At 36.4% G+C, this 18880-nt stretch overlaps 1 protein-coding gene across 2 annotated transcripts in view; it reads right to left on the reverse strand.

Moving 5' to 3' along the window:
* Positions 1-978: 978 nt before the first annotated feature.
* LOC145593561 (ATP-dependent zinc metalloprotease FTSH 12, chloroplastic-like) overlaps positions 979-18880 on the reverse strand; it is a 30869-nt gene continuing 12967 nt past the window's right edge. The window contains exons 11-19 of one of the 2 annotated variants that reach the window (XM_081649827.1): positions 16294-16365; positions 15091-15210; positions 14899-15015; positions 14638-14814; positions 13865-13984; positions 13674-13748; positions 9011-9118; positions 7880-7960; positions 979-1781 (exon numbers count right to left, since the gene is read on the reverse strand). In XM_081649827.1, the coding sequence (XP_081505953.1) occupies positions 1704-1781; positions 7880-7960; positions 9011-9118; positions 13674-13748; positions 13865-13984; positions 14638-14814; positions 14899-15015; positions 15091-15210; positions 16294-16365 (948 nt within the window). In that variant the 3' untranslated portion in view covers positions 979-1703. Of the gene's footprint in view, positions 1782-5721; positions 6297-7879; positions 7961-9010; positions 9119-13673; positions 13749-13864; positions 13985-14637; positions 14815-14898; positions 15016-15090; positions 15211-16293; positions 16366-18880 lie in introns of those variants that run through there. The other variant, XM_081649828.1, reaches the window with a different exon arrangement.

Here is an 18880-nt window from a genome sequence, read left to right on the forward strand (position 1 = left end):
AGGGTATAGGCAATGGAAAAAATTGCAAAACAAACAAAGAAGGGAACCAGGCAGTTGATTCTCATTACCTTTGATAAATACCCTCAACCAAACGCACCCTAAATATATCAGCTAATTAAAGAAATATATAAGTCAAATGATGTATGATATCAGCCAACAAAAGAAACCTATAAAATATATACATTTATAGATGTGTTGTGTATATATATATATATATATGTGTATATATATATATATATATATATATATATATATATATATATATATATATATATATGTGTATATATATATATATATATATATATATATATATATATATATATATATATATATATATATATATATATATGTTAGCCAACAAAAAGAATATATTAGCCAACACTAAAATCATAACAGCAAACAAATGAAACGCCAACATAAAAAAACTTATAAGTTAGCAAGTAAATTAAACATATCAGTCAAATCAGCTGCACGGAAATTTACAGACGAACATCTGCACGAAAATTAACATACGAACATCTGCACGCAATAGCTTCTTCTCTAAATTAAGGGCTTAAGAGGTTGATGAAGTCAAAATAGGGATTAGTGGTTAAGGTTGAAACTAGAAAATTGATTAATTATCAATTTGAAGGTAAGATTGAGCATTGATAAAGATTGAAGATGAAGCTTTTTTCTTTTGGTATTTCTTGGAAAATATAATGTAATTTTGTTGTTGCTAAGTAAATCTTAATAAAATAATTTGTTTAAGCTTACCTCTTATCTCATAAAACTAAACAACTTGCTAATAAATTGTTATATTAAAATTAGTGTTGACGACTTTAGATTGATCGACTAACATATTACTAGCGAGGCTGTTTTTTGTTAACATAGTCAACTATACCCAAACATAATCGACTGTAACCGATAACTACAATATAATCGACTATAATTAACGACTAAGCTAGAATTTATGTGGGAGAGGGGAAAATAATGCCTTGCTTAAAGACTCCTCTTTCTTTGCTCGTAATCTCGCTCAGCTAACTTTTATTATCAACAAACTATCTTTGGCTGTTGATTTCATCAACCTCGTCATCAAAGATCAAAGTTTTCCTTGTATGCTATGGCATCACATAGACATGCCGTCAATAAAACTGGTAAGAGTTGTTAGTCACAAGTTTTCAGGTTGTATCTTTCTCAGACTTGGCAGAAAAAAGACTCACTAATCAATGTCGAAACCTTCTCGTAAAATGTAACAGCTATACATAAACAAATGTTAAAGCTCACTCGGTTACTCCCTTCCCCCCTGGTAGCAATCAGCAAATTTACAGACCATTGATGTTGCTCATAGATATGTACTCTCATGCTCCAAAATACTGAGAAATACAAACATCTCCAGTGATACACAATGAAGCATGAAGAACCTGTTTCCGAGCAAAAAATGTCTCAAGGGTACCGCTGTGCCCTAATCAGAAGTACAACATGAGCTGGGCAACTCCACTGACAATTAATACCCATTTAATTTGTGGCTTGATTTGTAGCATTATGCAGGTTTGCAATTGCTATTATGAATTGCTTCCATACACACCGATAAAACATAGTGCCGAGCTCTTGATGTTCAGGAGTTGACAGTACCTATCATACTGCTAAGTCTGGGAATCAGCTTGTCTCACCGAATATGCAATGCAGCAGGCGATGCAAATCATCATCACAAGGCTTGGCATGCCTTAGGTCCTGTGAAGTGGTGCAGGGTATATGTCCAGTGGTTGGTAACGTAACTGCTCGTTATGAGGCAAAGGACCATCCTTCAAAAAAATAAAAACGTAATTTAGTAAACATAATCAAGAGATGAAGAAATGAGAACAAGCTTATACCCACATGTAGCAAACTATAATAGACTTGATATGTCAATTCAAAGCAGGAAATTTACATGAACCACAACATTTCAAAATTTTGTCTAAATTTTAATTTTCAGACACCATACACTAGATCACATTTCTTAGATATGTTTGATAACCAATGTTCAAGAAAAAAAAAAAAAAAATCCATGTAAACTAGGTACAAATATTGCTAATGCCATCTCATATTATCCTCTACCACTCTTTCACCAGCTTGGCTGTAATCAAACCCTGAATTTTGGATCCATCCTTTCTCACCCTTACCAGATTGTATAGTGTCCCTTTATATCCCTTTCATTCAGATCATACTCAGATTATACCAACTTCATTATTTATATTCATCATTACAAAGAACCATGGAGAGGTTAAACGAGGGAGAGGGAGAGGGAGACCGAAAATGACTTGGTTGGAAGAAGTTAGGAAGGATATGAAGCATATGGATTTGCATTAGAATGAGGTATTTGATCATAAGGGATGGAGTAGAAAGATTTTTGTGGATGACTACACGAAATAATCACTTTTGGTTCACATAGTCAACCCCATTTATGGTATTAAGTCTTGATTGATTGATTGATCATTACAAAGGAACAATTGACAAAATTGGTACTTCCAAATGCTAGATAAAAAGTATATACAACTATACAAGGCGTTTGACTTAAAGCTATCTACATCCTTTTCAACCTTGCACTTAATTTAGTTGTTTATTATTCAGTATTTTCATACATTCTTTGACATGATTTTATACTAACATATAAAAACATATGTTATATTCAATGTAATTAGACTTATCGCGTGTATGATTTCAACATATTAACATTTCATAATTTACGGAGCTAAATTTTTCCAGTGAGTATTTTTATATCTAAAAGCTAATGGAGGCATTAAGCTACTAGGTTACATATTAAATAATAGAGAGGGTGATCAAAAACGAGAATGAGGAAGTTAAAGATGGACACGGGCCGTGCCGGCACGCGGGCGGCACGGGCCCGGCACGACGCCGGCACGCCCGGCACGGGCACGGTGGCCGGCACGACACGGCACGGCGGCACGCCGGCGTGCCGTGGGCCGTGCCGTGAACACTTTTCTTGGGACCGGCACGGGCACGGCCCGTGGCACAGCGGGCGGCACGGTGGCCGGCACGTGGGCCGGCACGCCGGCACGACCCGCCGGCACGGCACGTGGCACGGCCCGGCACGGCCAGGCACGGCCCGGCACGAAGCCCGGCACGGCCCGGCACGAAGCCCGGCCCGTGCCACTAGCCGTTGGAATATGGCCGTTTATGGCCGTTTTCCAACAGCTATAAACGGCCATATTTTCCACCCAATTTCCCACCCAAATCCCCTATAAATACCTCATATTTTCCTCCAAAATTTTCACAATTCATCAACTCATCTCTTCTCTCTTATTCTCTAATTTTCTTACTCCCAAATTCTCAATTCTCAAATTCCTAAAAATCATACAATCTTCCTCTCTTTTGTCAAAAGAAAAAAAAAATTCCTACTCTCTTATAAATTTTACATTTTTACTATTATTACTTGTATTAGTCTACTACCAAAAAAAAAAAAAAAAAAAAAAAAAATTGTTATATTTACATTCGGGAAATTAAAAATTCGGGGAATTATAAATTTGGGAAAGCATTGAAGCGTCATTGTAAGATCTAACTCAACTTTATTTTAATTTGTTATTGTTATTGTTATTGTTATTGTTACTATTATTATCATTATCATTAATTTATTATCATTATCATTATCATTATCATTATCATTATCATTATCATTATCATTATCATTATTATTGGAACTACTTAATTATATAAAAACTACTTTCTATTTTAATTGTGCATCATTCATTTCAAAATGCTTGAATACCCTCATACCGGTCTTAACATTTCACATCATTTAATGGAAGCTATTGATGCATATAGTCTTAGGGATAAAATCATGTCTATGACTTTCGATAACGCAACTTCTATGACATATAGTGCGAATTTGGTTAAACCCCAATTAACCGATTTAGTATTAGATGGAGAAGCACTTCATGTTAGATGCATTTGTCACGTTCTTAACTTGTGTGTGAAGGATGGAACACAAGCAATTGGTCCATTTTATCACAAAATAAGGAATGCTATTTGCACTATTAATAGCTCTAACATGAGATATCAAGAATGGAAAGGTTTTTGCACGCAACAACGGATAAAAACCATAAAAATAGCACCGGATTGTCCAACTAGGTGGAACTCCACCTATGAAATGTTGAGTCGGGCAATCGAGTACAAGGTTCATTTAACACTTTTTTATAATATGAAATATCCACAAAATGCTTTACTTGAAGATGATTGGGCTAATTGTGAAAAATATATGCAGTTTTTACAATTACTATATGGTATGACACATTGTTTTTCTTCTGTATATAATCCTTGTGCCCATTCTTTTCTTAGCAATGCATGTTTACTTGCACAACTTTTTGCGGAACACCGATCACAACATGTTTATCGTGGATATCTTCCATCCATGGAGGATAAATGGCGTAAATATTACACCGATATTCCTAAGATTTATATTTTTGCTTCTATTTTAGATCCTAGACAAAAATATGATGGCACCTTTTTATTAATTGATATTTATTATAGTAACATGAATTTTGAAGATGATGTTGAAACTTTTAAAAATAAGGTGACGGATGAGTTTTTTAATTTATATAATGTTTATGAAAGTAAATATGGAACCGTGTCTCGATTTGCCCCTTCTCAAACATCCAAAAATGTAAGTAAACGGGCCAAAGGTTTATTTGCACAAGCTGCTAACTTGATGTCTAAGTATTCAGGTACAGAATCATCATCATCTAGGAGAACACAAAGCGATGTTTCGGAGTTGCAAATGTACTTAAGTTACGACTTCATGAAAGGCATGGACGATGAAGAGAAGTTTGGCCTCGACATCCTCGATTGGTGGAAATCACAAGCCGTGAAACATCCAATTTTGTCGGCAATGGCTCGTGATATTTTTGCTATCCAAGTCTCCTCCGTTGCTTCCGAAAGAGCTTTTAGTGCGTCGGGAAGAGTTCTAGACGATAGAAGAACAAGACTAAAACCCGAAACACTTGAAATGTGTGTTTGCTTCAAGGATTGGTTGGATGCCGAAACACGTTCTCAAGATCGTACTTATGCACAAAACGACGACGATGAAGGAACGTCGACTTCTTTTAGTTCTCATACTTCTCAATCCACTCAATTGGCGGATGATCTTGAACCTGTAGGAGACGAAGACGAAGATGAAGACGAAGGCGAAGACGAAGACGACCAATAATAATTACATGATTACATATTTACATTATACACTATTGTATTCTTTTTGTATTATCGAACTTCGTATTCCGTATAATAAATGAAGTTATTCAATATTCATACACTATTGTACGATTTTTAATTATCATTACTTATTTTGTAATTTTGTATTATTGAATTATCGTACATTCGTACCGGCTACCGTCATATAATAAAATAAGTTATTCTTCAATTTTTTGTGTTTTCGGATTATCGCACTCGTTTTTTTTTTTTATTATATGCATTTTTATTTTTAATTCGTTTTTTTTAATATTTATTTTTTTTTTTTTAAAAAAAAAAAAAAAAAAAAATTCAAGCAGGCACGGTTTGGCCCGCGGCCCGGCACGGCACGGCCCGTTAGGCACGTGGGCCGTGCCGTGACGTGGGCCGGGGTGTGCTAATTGCCGGCACGGCACGGCACGGCACGCCGGAGAACCGGCCCGGCACGGCACGGCACGGTGGTGCCGCCGGCACGGCCAGGCACGGCCCGCGGCGGCATGGGCACGGCCCGTGCCCATGTTTAGAGGAAGTGTATACATTTCTAAGAACACCAAATGGGTCTAATGATAGATGTACCTAGAAAAAGGAAAAAAAAAAAAAAACAAATAAACAAAAGAAGGCTGATCACTTTGTCTCAATTTTTAAATTGTTTCAATTCCCAAAATTGATCAGCTAGTTATGAAGCAATGCAATTAGCTAATGACATTCTAGTACAATCACAATATTCACAATCTTGTCTGTCTCTAGCTAAACTTACACAAGAAGATTGCTTGTAAACCAAAGATACCCATCCAACTTTGACCGACCATTCAATGATTAGCCCTATTTTGTTTTGTTTCAAATAACATGGTTATAAATCTCATATGTGGTCACAACAACGGTAGCAAGATCACTTTTGTGGGCAATGTAGGTGGCATGAGGCTGTAACTGATGCGGGTGGATGTAACTTAGTGGAGGAAGTTGAAGAAGTTCCACGTGTGCGTCGTGACACGTAGTCGTGCTAAGCTCCTTTGGTGGTCACCTCTTGGGATAGACCATCATCAAACTCGAGTGATCTTTTTACTTGCTTAGAACAAAGCTCCAAGGGTTCTAAGTATTGACTAAGAGATAAAAAAAATGATTTGTAAAAAAAAAGGGCTTGTGCTTGACATTAAAAAAAAAATAATAATAAAAAAAAATAAAATAAATAAATAAATAAAAAATAAAAAATAAAAAATAATAACAATAATACTAATAATAATAATAATTAATTAAAAAAATAAAAAAAAATTTAAAAAAATGTTACTCAACTTCAATCAGTCATATCTTCTTCACTACAAGGAATTTTTCAAGCAATTCAAATGAGAGATGAAAGTAGAGCCCGAGAGCTTTCCAATGACAGGTCAAATGCCCAATTTAAGTAAGAAACCAAGAAGTCGTGAGCAATCAAAATTGAGCTGCAGAACAACTAGAGCAACTGCTCCACCCTTCCTGAGTGACCGATCCATCTTGATTTGGAAATTTTGGCATAAGCTTTGGAGTGTCCGCTTTAACCCCTCTGTAGCGGTTTTTCTTCTATCTTTAGTTGCTTTCTTGTTTTTGATCTTTGTCATTCATCTTGTAATCATAGGACTGTATGTTTTAAAGTTGTAAAGCTTGTTGTTTTGAAAAACTTTTGCCTAATTTTAAATCTAATGAGTTTTTTTATCTCTCTACCCATAGTCTTTGTTGAGCCTTTGTAATTATTGAAAACTTCGTGATTGCATCCCCTAATATTTGCTCTAGTTTTTGTAATACTTAGATTTAACCCTTATTGCATTAAACTTGATGATCAGTGTGATAAGAGACTAAGGGGTCGTTTGGTTGGATATTTTAGAATGGGTTGCAATGGAGTTAGAATCCATTCCATTTAGTTTTTTGTTTGGTTAAGGTTTTTAGTAATGGAAAATCTTACCCAAGGGGTTCTAACTCCCCCCTATACCCATAGAATCCCATACCCACCCCTCCCCCTAAGATTCACAATCTATTCTATTAATGAAGGATAAAATCCATTCCAACATAAAAAGCAAACAACTTTAGACTAGTATGGGTTTTAGAATCCATACCTCTCTAGTATGAGATTCCATACCAATCCATTCTAACTTGATGAACCAAACACCCCCTAAGAGTTTATCTTTACTGTTTTCTGTCTTCACCACTTTAAGTTTAAACCTTTGATTGGAAATTTGGGTTTTTAGATTATTTCGTATCAGTCTCTACCTAACATTTTGGCCACGGTAAACTCAAAATCCTGAACAATGTGGACGCGATGTGGTAATGTGAGATGTGACAAAGATTTAATACCGCCCAAGAAGCAAAAATTGATGATTTTTTTTTAAAAAAAAATATTATTTAACTGTTTTTGGGTTTTTTGTAAGATCATTGGATGTAATAGAAGAACAATAGTAAGGAGATGCAAAGTTTTCTTTAAGAAAAAGGAAAATTAATTTGGGAAAACTAATATAGAAACTATGACAATCACAACATCAAAACAATAGGGGTGCTATGATAAGACATAAACGATATATATGCAAAGCATCAAATAATATGAAAATCACAATATTTTATAGTACTGCATCAGAAAAGCATATAACATAAAATATAAAAGTTTAACTTGAGAGGAAACAGGAAATAAACATGGAATAAAAAGTAACAAAAATATTACCTCATCTACATTAATTTGGAATGGTTGTACAAAATCTTCAAACATTATTGGAGAGAGTTTGTTCATTCTATCCTCAACATCCTGGATGACAGAAGATAAAGATATTAAAGGCACTGAGCCTTCATGATTTGTACAAGACTGTAAGAGTTAAGATATTTTGATGACTCAATCATTACTCACTCATTACTGTAGTAAAACTACTCTAAAAAAGCCAAGAAAGAGGAGTAGGGGGGATACAACAGTTAATAGTTAGGACCCTATCAAAGGTTCCCCTCTTTTCAATCCACAAAACTAACGTACCAAAAATAAAGTGGAATTATAGATGGTGACCTTCAGTTTATCGTGGAAATTATATTTTCATTTCCATGGTGCCTGTGTTTTGTTTAACATTAATTATTGGCCTATAGCAAATTAAATCAAAATTCCATTAAGTAATTTAATTTTTTGGGAAACTCTAGATGCTAACCTCCAGTTTTGCAAAATTTCCTATTGTGGAAGTTTCAAAACACAAAAAGCCATAAAAAAAATAAATAAATAAATAAAAAATAAAAAAATAAAAAAATAAAAAAAGAAAAAAAAGAAAAAAGAAAAAAGACAAATATAAAATTTCCTCAATGAACTCTTTCTCTTTCCCCCTCTCTCACTTCTTTTTCAACCCCCTTCCTCTGCTATGTTGGACTTCTGATGAATATCAATAATCTAAGATGGTATGTGATGGCATCAATGGTGACAATAAGGTGTGTTGAGTACTGGGTTGGCCGGTGGCCAGTAATCAAAAGTAAGGTCACTATGGAAAACCAAAAACAACAACAAAAAAAAAAAAAAACAAAATAAATAAATAAATAAATAAATAAAAACAAACAAACAAACAAAAAAACCACCAATCTAAGATTTTTCCCAAAAGTAAACAGTTACTGATGTATTTTATCACTTGAATTTAAGGGAACGACCAATGCTCAATAAAGCCTACAAAAGCGAGTCAGGATGCCGGACATTGTAGGAACCCGTTGGAATTAAATAGATGATTTTACAAGTTAATTTTTTTTGAAGAAAGTATTAGTTGTATTTAAGATTTTAAGAAACTCAAAAACCTTTCAAACATCAAATTTTATAGAAACAAGTAAAACTTACTAATCCGGTGATTCTGGATTTTTCCATCAGCTCCCTGGAAATCACATCAAGTATATGTCTATTTTCCTTCAATCCCTTCATTGCCAGTTCTTCAGTCTCTTCAATGTACTGTCAAATAGGTCCAACTATATGAGGGTATGAAAAGTGAATAAACATGTCAATAATGAACAAACATCAAGTTAGGAAAATTTAAATCAAACTACAAGAGGGAATACACTAATACACCCTCCTCTACTCCATCAATGACTCCCCTTATTGCCACATAATATTAAGGTGGAACTTCTTTTGGCTCTGTGAAATGGACACTTTCTCTCTTAATGATGGTTGTCGCCAAACCCATATATATAACACCATGTATTCATTTACTTTTTTAATCTTCCTACGTATAGTTTATTCATTTTTGGCAAATGAAATTCTCTTTGTTAACTCTCCTTATCCCTCTACGTTATCCTTTTTTATCTATATATTCTTCATCCGTTTCTTTTTAGATGCATCACTCTCCTTTTAAAATAATAAATTCTCTCCATCTCTCTCATATCACATGGGTCCTCTTTTTTCTCTCTCTCTATCTCTCTCATCTCCAAAAACTGTCTAGTTGTCCGTGTTTTTGCTAATGATGCATCTAAAAAAAGATGGAGGAAGTCTATAAGGATGACATTTTTCCTCGTTCAATCTATGCATTTCAATTTGTTCTTATAGAAGCCGAAAAATTCTCGTAACCCTACCACAATTGTTCCTCTTAAAAAAAATCTCATTGTTAACCCTCCTAAACCATGGAAAAGGCCAAAATTAACTTTATTCCTTTATAATCATTCAATTACTACGTTATTTCAATAATACAAAAACAAAAGGTCTAATCCTACATCAAATTTAATTTCCCTAAGTTTAAAAATCAGAAAAATAAATTTAACACGCCTTATATCACTTCACAAAATACAATTTCCCGTTGAATTTGTACAACTAGACTCTAACTATATAATAATATCAATGTGTCTAGACAACACTCTAACCTACTAAAAAAAAATAAAAAAAAATAAAAATTGAGGGGTGGGGGGGGGGGGGGGGGGGGAGGAGGGCTCATATTCACTAAAGGGCCGTTTGGTTCACGCAGGGTTAACGAAATGAATTAACAATGGGAATGAAAGAGAAATGAATGAAAAACCATTCCAATTGCTATGTTGTTTGTTTACAAAAAAACAGAGGATCCAACCACCATTCTAAACACTACACCACCACCCCACCACCACCACTACAAACACAACACCTTCCCTTTTTTCACTTTTCCGGCCACCCCACCCCACCACCACCTTCGCCACCCCACCCCCACCCCTCGCAGCCCCTCCCCAGCCCCTTACCGCCCCCCTCTCTCCCCAAAAACCCATCTTCTTTCCCGAAAAACCATCCCAACAACGAAAAAACCATAAAACCCCTCCACCTCTACGGAAAATAGTCGGCCACCCCTCGCCCCACCCTCAAAGCCCTCGGGCGAGGGTTTCAAGGGTGGGAGGAGGGGTGGCTAACTATTTACCGAGGGTGGGAGGAGGGGTAGCTGACTATTTTTCGTGGAGGTGGAGGGGTTTTTAGGGTTTTTTCATTAATTAATTTTTGGGGGATGGAGAGGAGGGGCGACGAGAGGTGGGGGAGGGGCGGCGAGGGAGAGGGGCGATGAGAGGTGGGTGGCTCGGCTATGAGGTGGTTGTGTGGTGGGGGAACAATTTGGGGATGGAGAAGGGGGTTTATCAGTGGTGTCGGTGGGCCGGAGAGGGGCATCGGTGGGCAGAGGAGGGGCGTCGGTTGGCGGCGATGAGAAGGGGTTAGGCGGCGGTGGGATAGGGAGAGGCGGTGGTGGGCGGCTGGGTGGTGAATAGAAATGAAATCTCTTTTACCGAACCTTATTTCGAAGTCTCAGCATGCTTTTGTGTCGGGAAGATATGTTGAGGATAATGTGATGCTTAGCCATGAGTTACTACATTTGGTTAATACTAGTAATGGTGATTCCACTAAGGCTGTGATAAAGTTGGATATGTCTAAGGCTTATGATCGTGTGAATTGGATCATCCTTCTGAGGGTACTTAGGGCATATGGCTTTCCTGAAATTTGGATACAATGGATTTCACAATGTATCTCTACTGTCTCATACAAGACTCTCATAAACGACCAAGTCTCAAAGATGTTTAAGCCGGATTGTGGCTTACGACAGGGTGATCCCCTCTCCCCATACCTTTTCCTATTCTGCATGGATATATTATCTCGTATGCTCTATATGGCGGAAAATATTAACCTGATTAAGGGGTTACGAGTCACACCGCGATCTGCAAATGATGCAATGGTTTTCTTTCATGCTACCACTACCTCTTGTCAACATGTGGTGGATATCCTTACTAGATTTAGGGAAATCTCGGTAAATCTTTTGTCAAGTTCAAGCTTCCACAGGTGGAAGAAGTGGATAGTCTTAAGGCAATTTTGAATATTGGTCAAGTTCCCATATTGGATAAAAATTTGGGAGCGCCTATCGATTTCACTACAAGGAAAATGGATGCTTTCACGTACTTGGTTTATAAGGTTGCTACTAGAATTCTTTCTTGGGCAAGTCTCAACTTGTCACAATCGGCAAAACTAATTTTGATTAACACTCAGTATTTCTTCACATGTGATGAAGTGTTTCAAGTTGCCAGCCTCGATTACTAACATGATTGATTCTTTAATTGCTCGATTTTGGTGGGGAAATAGGGGAGAAAAGGGCATGCATTGGGTCAAACGGGAGATTATTCAGAGGCCAAAGGGGATGGCGGCCTAGGTTTTAGGTCTATGGTTTGTTTAAATGATGCCTTTTGTTCAAAAAGGTGACTCGTATGCATTGTAACCCCAGTTGTTAGTGGCTCGTTCTCTAGAGCTAGTTCACACTTGCTCTCTATGTATAGTGAATGCAAGGACTAGTCTCCGTGGTAATACTTCTTAAGGTAGACGTGGTTTGTTTAATGTGGCGAATAAGATGGTTAAAGGTTATCATTGGAAGATAGGGAATGAAAGGTCGAAGGTAGCAAATATGAGGTGGGTGCAAGGCTCAACTCCGGTGTTCAAATCAAACCAACTTCTTAAGGGGGTTGGATCGTGGAGAGTGAAAGATTTGATCTCCCAGGAAAATAGATCTTGGAATGTGGCTATTATTAGGGACAGGTTTGAATGGAGTACGGCGGCCCTGAAGATATTGGAGATGGAGCTGCCTTCTACTGAGGAGAAAGATGTGCTTTATTGGGGGAGCATGCCTCCGGGATGTACACTATTAAGACGGGCTATGCTTTTCTAATGTGTGATGTTTCTATGCAACAGGATGTTCTCTCTAACTCTACTTTTAATAGCCTCATCTAGAAGCCCAATATACCGCTGAAACGGAGTCTGTTCCTGTGGAAGCTAGTGATGAATGGGTTGGCGGGGTCAAACTAAGCCCATCATATCTTGTTTTTTCATAGCGAGGAGGGAAAGAAGAGTGAACGAATAGGCACGTTCATTGGGGTTCTTTAGAGTCTCTAGCTAACTAGAAATGGGAGGGTTTTAGTAATGAAAAAGGGTATCTTGCGGACTTGTTCAGAAACTACAATATGGCAATGCAGATGTGGCAGAGGGTGGAAGGTAGTGATGCCTTCGGGGCAAAGGAGACAAGGTATGATGAGGCACCACCTGGTTTGGAAAGAGTAAACATTGGCTGCGAGAGGGAGGATATTAATCATCCAGATGCTAGATTAGAGGTGACTATTATGGTGGATGGTTCTTGGCACAAGAGAAATGGAAATACAGGAACGGGATGGGCATACTCGGTGGATCATCTAACCGACATGGAAGGCGGCGGTAACTATGGAAAAGCCCTTTCTTCTCTTCATGCGGAACTTTTGGCATGTGTAGCTGCTCTTAAGTGGGCAAAAATGAAAGGGTATCAACGAATTGTCTTGTTCACTGATTCACTTGCCCTTATTCAATTAATACAACATCCGAAAAGGAGGGCGGTTCGGCTCCTATGGACGATTCAAGATATGCTACAAGAAGGAGGTTGTTTATAACCTTCATCATCTCGAAAGTAGGACGAGACCAAGTTGCTGAAGCCCATGACATTGCTAATAGATGTAGAGTCGATTTAATTAGCTTTACTAGTTAGTGTTGGTTTAGTTTGTTGTTGTCAAAAAAAAAATAAATAAAAAAAATAAATAAATAAATAAAAAAAAAGATCAATAATATTTAATAAATTCAAACAATTTTAAATTGATAATCTATTCATTGAGACGATTCCAACAAGTACCCACAAGACTATATTTTTTTTTCTTATGTATAAATTACAAACATTTGTCGAAGTAGGACAAATGAATAGGGCAAAAAGTAGAAATGGAGCAAGTTAATAAAAACATAGGGAGTATTAATTAGTGGTAGGGGTCACATCACATAGTTGGAGTGAGTTACGTAAGGATAATTAATTGAGTACCAACCAAGATAGTATATAAGACAATTATTAGAGGGCGGAGGTTATATAAAGTAACACCATTGAGAACATATACGGAGTATTTTATGTATTGTCAAAAAAAAAATAGCTTAAAAGTTAATGATATTAATTAGAACGAGTTTTGTATTATACTGATAGTATTAAGAACTTTTATAGAGAAAAATAAATAAATACCCTTGTCAATTCTCGAGTGAAGAGTTCAGATACTTCAAGCGTCATCTCTGCCGGAATTACATGTGGATCATCCCACTATCAAATAGTACAGTGAGTAAGTAAAATTGAAAATGACAATAAATTATAGATTTAAAAATTATAATAATAAAATAAAAGTAAACAAAAGTATAAAAACTTCAAAGAAAGCAAACCTTGTATCGTAACAATTCACCATCCGGATTATCTGGATGGTCCATAAGACCAATTTTTTTTGTTAATGCTGTTAATCCTAATCTAGCATTTCTCGGGCTAATAACCATCTCCCTAGCAATCTGAACAAAGCAATTCGTACGAATAAATAAAAATTAGTAAACATATATTGAAGCAATAGAATAGAACATAAGCACTTAACCACGCATAAAGGAGATTAACAAATGGGTAAGGGGGAGCAAGCAACATCAAACTTATCAAGTGTTAAGGGGAATCAGGCAAAGGAACAGGGAGCACACAAGCAGGATTGTGTGTAAGGAAGGCAGAAGATGAAAAATATAATATCATCATGAAGATTCCAACAGGAAGTTGCAGCATAAAAATTAAGGGAAAAAAAAAAAATCAAAAACTTTTCAAAATATTATATTAGAGACATGCCTTCTAGTTTCTAATTTTTTTAGGAAAACCAAATCTGCCAGAGGAAAAAACGGAGAGGGAGCAGAGGGACAGGGAGTGAGTACAAGTGGGCTGGGCAGGAAAGAACATGGAAGACTGAAAAATGTAAAATTTTAAGATCACGTAAGATGGTACCAACAAAAGGGAGGAAACAAAGGAAGAATTTGGGAGGTAAATCCCCTCTTGGTTAAAAGACATTAGTCACATCATCTTTGTTTTTTTTTATTTTTTTATTTTTTTTAAATTGAAGTATATTACGGAGTATAAGATACCATACCAAACCATCACTACACCTAAATAAAAATATTTAAACAATAACCTTCGTGATCTTTTCTAGATCATCTTTTCCTCCATCAGTTACATCATCACCATATACTATACGCTCAGCACATCGGCCTCCATGAGCCACAATCATTTGCATCATCATGTAACCAAATGTTGTGTATCCTTGGTCCACCATATCTTCCCTTGGATAAAAGACAGATATAGCTGTTTCCTGTCCATGTTCAGAGATATTAGATCGGATACTAAGAATCACAAAGATCAAAATTTCACCCAAATGACTTATTCAAGCTCCTACCTTACCACCGGGCAATAGCTGAGAAAAAGCATGCCAATCAAATCTTGGAAATAGATGAGCTAATACTACATGACCGGCTTCATGCACAGCTAGCAGACTCTTTTTTTCAAGTGATACCTATGATACAACATGTCAGCTTTTATCCAAGAAAACCATCTACTGGTAATAGCTCAACAACATGCTAAAACTTACACTTTGTTCACATTTTTGTTGCTCCTCCTCGGTGAGTAACACACCCATACCCTCCAGTAATTGTTTGTCTAAGACATCAACAATGTCTTGTTGGGAAATCATAAAATGCCCTTTCCTCACCTGCACGCCATTTTGTCAGTGATTGAACTGAAAGGCTAACATAAAAGTCTAAAAGCTGCATACACAAGAAATATTCGGATGCGCACAAACTCAGAGGGAGTACAACTGAAGACAGACACACAGAGAAAGAAAGAATATGAAATTGCTATTAAGCCACCCTCATTACCAAGATGATGTGTCTTGAGTTCTTGATTCATATCTGGCCATAAGATAAATTGTGATAAAAAAGAGCTTTTTTATTTATAAGAATCAATCAATTAATATGATGTATATCTTTCCTGATAACTTACACTTTTTTTTTATTGTTTGTCCCATTTGGAACCTTAAGAGAACACATAGAAAATGGAAAAAACAATTTATCGATTTTTTACACTTCAAAACATAGTCATGTGGGATCTTGTTAAATTCATCTCGGTTTTTAGTTTTCAAGATTGTAATAACTGTTTTTGTTTCTAATTATTTTAGTTTCTAAAATTTTACCACAATAATTTAGAATCTTCCCAAATAAAAAATGCTTTAGAAGGAAATTCAGAAAATTAAGATATAAATGTAGTAAACATTAGTCACCATATTAAAACAAACATATTCATGTGGAGTCTTGTTAGATAAAATTTAGTACAAAATTTATAAATATAAAATTTTTATTTGAAGAGATTGATATTCAAATATGTGCATTAGAAACTATGTAAAAAAATAAATAAATTAAAAAAAAAAAAAAAAGGGACAAACAAAAAGGGAAGGAGAGAATATTATTTGACATTTAATATACCTATTAAATTAGTGGAACTTATTAGAGCTTATTAGACATGGTTGGACCCTATTGGAAAGAAACACACATCTATATAGAACCTACCCTTACTGTTGCTACTCTAAAACTAAACTTGATATTGCTATGTAATTTGCACTGAAAACTTAAGAAGATAAGTTTAAGAACACATTAACACATGCTTAGTTATATAGGAACTCCAAGACTTTGTGCTACTAAAATTAACATGTAGGAAATGGAGTAAAAATCAATGCAACATAAATATGAAGTGATGTGAACACCACATGCATAAAATAAATAAATAGTTAATAACTTACAGACATAATTCCTGCTTCATTGACAAGATTGCGGATATCAGCCCCAGAATAGCCAACGGTGCGAAAGACAAGCTGTAGAATGAAATTAAATCAGAGGTATACAGTACCCACAATTTAGACATCTAGGCAATGAAATAATAACACAGGTGAAATGATATATAGATCTTTTCTGTAGGATAAAAATAAGTATAAGTAGTTTTAAGTGGTACTCCCTTTGTTCTTTATTTTATCTTCGTATTTAATATTCATACAACATGAAGTATTAAGTTGAAAGTGGGTTCCTTTTTTTACTTTTAACATAGGACAGAGAAATTTGTTGAGAAACATTGGTATTAGGAAAAATTAGAAAATAACACCACAAAAAAACCGAAATTTTGATTATAACACCACCAAAAAAAAAAGTTTGTATTATAACACCAAAAAAAAGCTTAAAATTTTGATTTCACCACCACTTAACTTTTCCATCCAAATAAACCGTTAAGTGGGGCCCCTAATTGACATGTGTCAATAATTTAGGGTTTTTAAAAAATTAAAAAAAAAAAAGAAAAAAATTATTTAAAAAAAAAAAAAACTATCCCCTTAACCCAGCCAGCCCCACCGCCGGAGCCAGCCAGCCCCTCCGCCGGAGCCAGCCAGCCCAGCTGTCGCCCGTCGATACTCCCAACTCCCACCCAAAATTGACGAAAATCAGCCCCACCACGACAACGCAAACCACCCCACGACTTAAACCCAAGGCGTCGGAGAACTTTCCTGCCACCGCAACATCATGTACGCCACCACCACCTACCTCAGCAACATCATCGAACTCCCCACCCTTACCCAGATCCACCGCCGACTCACTCCAGCCCACACCCACACCCAATTACCGCTTTACATCTCTCACTCTCATCGTCACTGTCACCTGAACCCTAACCCGCTCCCAAACCAAATCGAATCGGGGCTAAGGCTGGGTACGGTGTGGTGCGTGGTTTAGGTGGTCGGCTGGGTTGGGTTGGCCTCGTTTCGTTGGCTGGCTAAGAGGAGTCGGCAGTGCGCGTTAAGGCGACGACGGTGGGCTAGGGTGAACCGGCGCCGGTGGTGAAGGTGGTGGCCGAGTTAATAGTTTAGGGTTTTTCCTTTTTTAAAAAAAAAAAAAAATCTTTTTATTTTTTTTAATTTTTTAATCCAATAAGTAACTAACATGTGTACAATGTGGGGGCCAATGACGGTTTTTTGGATGGCGTTAATAACTGGTGGTGAAATCAAAATTTTAAGTTTTTTTGTGGTGTTATAATAAAAACTTTTTTTTTTGGTGGTGTTATAGTCAAAATTTTGGTTTTTTGTGGTGTTATTTTCTAATTTTTCCTTGGTATTATAATAGGAAAAATGGAAATAAATAATCCCACCTCCTGAATATTCCAAAACAACCCCACCTTTGACATGGATCTTCTTTTAAAGATTCATGACCGGTTGGCGACCGGTTATCTTAAGCTATATGCCACGTGTCGATTTTTTATAGAGTTTTTTCAATAATTGAGTTATATAGCCACCCATTCTCCCCTCTGCGCCACCTCCGACTTGAACGGTCATCGCTTCCCCTCCACATCCACATCCCTGACAACCCCAACACCATCTCTTTCTTCCCCTTAGCCATGAAATAATTTTTTATGGGTTCAATCAGATCAAAGCAGCGAAAACGGAAAAGGGGAGATGAGGTGGGGGTTAGGGGTGATGTTTTCCGGTTTTGAAGGTGGGTGTTTTGGGGGATTTTGTAGTGAGGGTGGGTGTTTTGGGGTCGGTTTTGGGTGGAGACTAGGGTTTTCCGGTGTGGGCAAGGGAGTTTTCGGGGTCTTGGTATTTCAAGGTTGTTATTAGGGGTTTATTAGCGTGGCAAGGGGTTGGGTTTCATGGTGGTTGGGGGAGGTTTCGGGGTTAGTGGTTGTGGAGCTAGGTGTTCAGTTGGTTGTGATTCTATTTCAAGCAGTGTGGTGGTTATGGTGATAGGTAACCATGGAAGGGGGTTGGGAGGTGGAAGGACAGAGATTAACAAAAAATAAAAATAAAATGTTTATTTTTAAATTACCACCCAAAAATGTAACCATTTTCGAACTAACCACCCATTCAATTTTTTATTTTAAATTACCACCCCTTAAATTTAATAAATGCTCATATTACCACACATTTTAAAAATCTCCGTCTGTAAGCCCTACTTAACACTTATTTTGACCCTTTTGACTGATTTTTTTTCCCCGATTTTTCTCTTTAAAAACGCTCTTTATACTTTAATTCACATTTCCTTCACCAAATTCTACCAAATTTCAAAGAGAAAAATGTGAATTAAAGTATGGAGAGCATTTTTAAAGAGAAAAATCGGGGGAAAAAATCATTCAAAATGGTCAAAATAAGCGTTAGGTGGGGCCCACAGATGAAATCCACCGGATTTTTGAAATGGGTGGTAATGTGAGCATTTATTTAATTTTAGGGGTGGTAATTTAAGATAAAAAATTAAACGGGTGTTTAGTTCGAAAATGGTTACATTTTTTGGTGGTAATTTAAAAATTTTCCCAAAAAAATAAAAAATTCTACCCGTTTAACCGATGAGAGGTGG

The sequence above is a fragment of the Chenopodium album genome, chromosome 19 (assembly GCF_948465745.1).
Source record: "Chenopodium album chromosome 19, dcCheAlbu1.1, whole genome shotgun sequence".
NCBI classification, from domain to species: Eukaryota; Viridiplantae; Streptophyta; class Magnoliopsida; order Caryophyllales; family Amaranthaceae; genus Chenopodium; species Chenopodium album.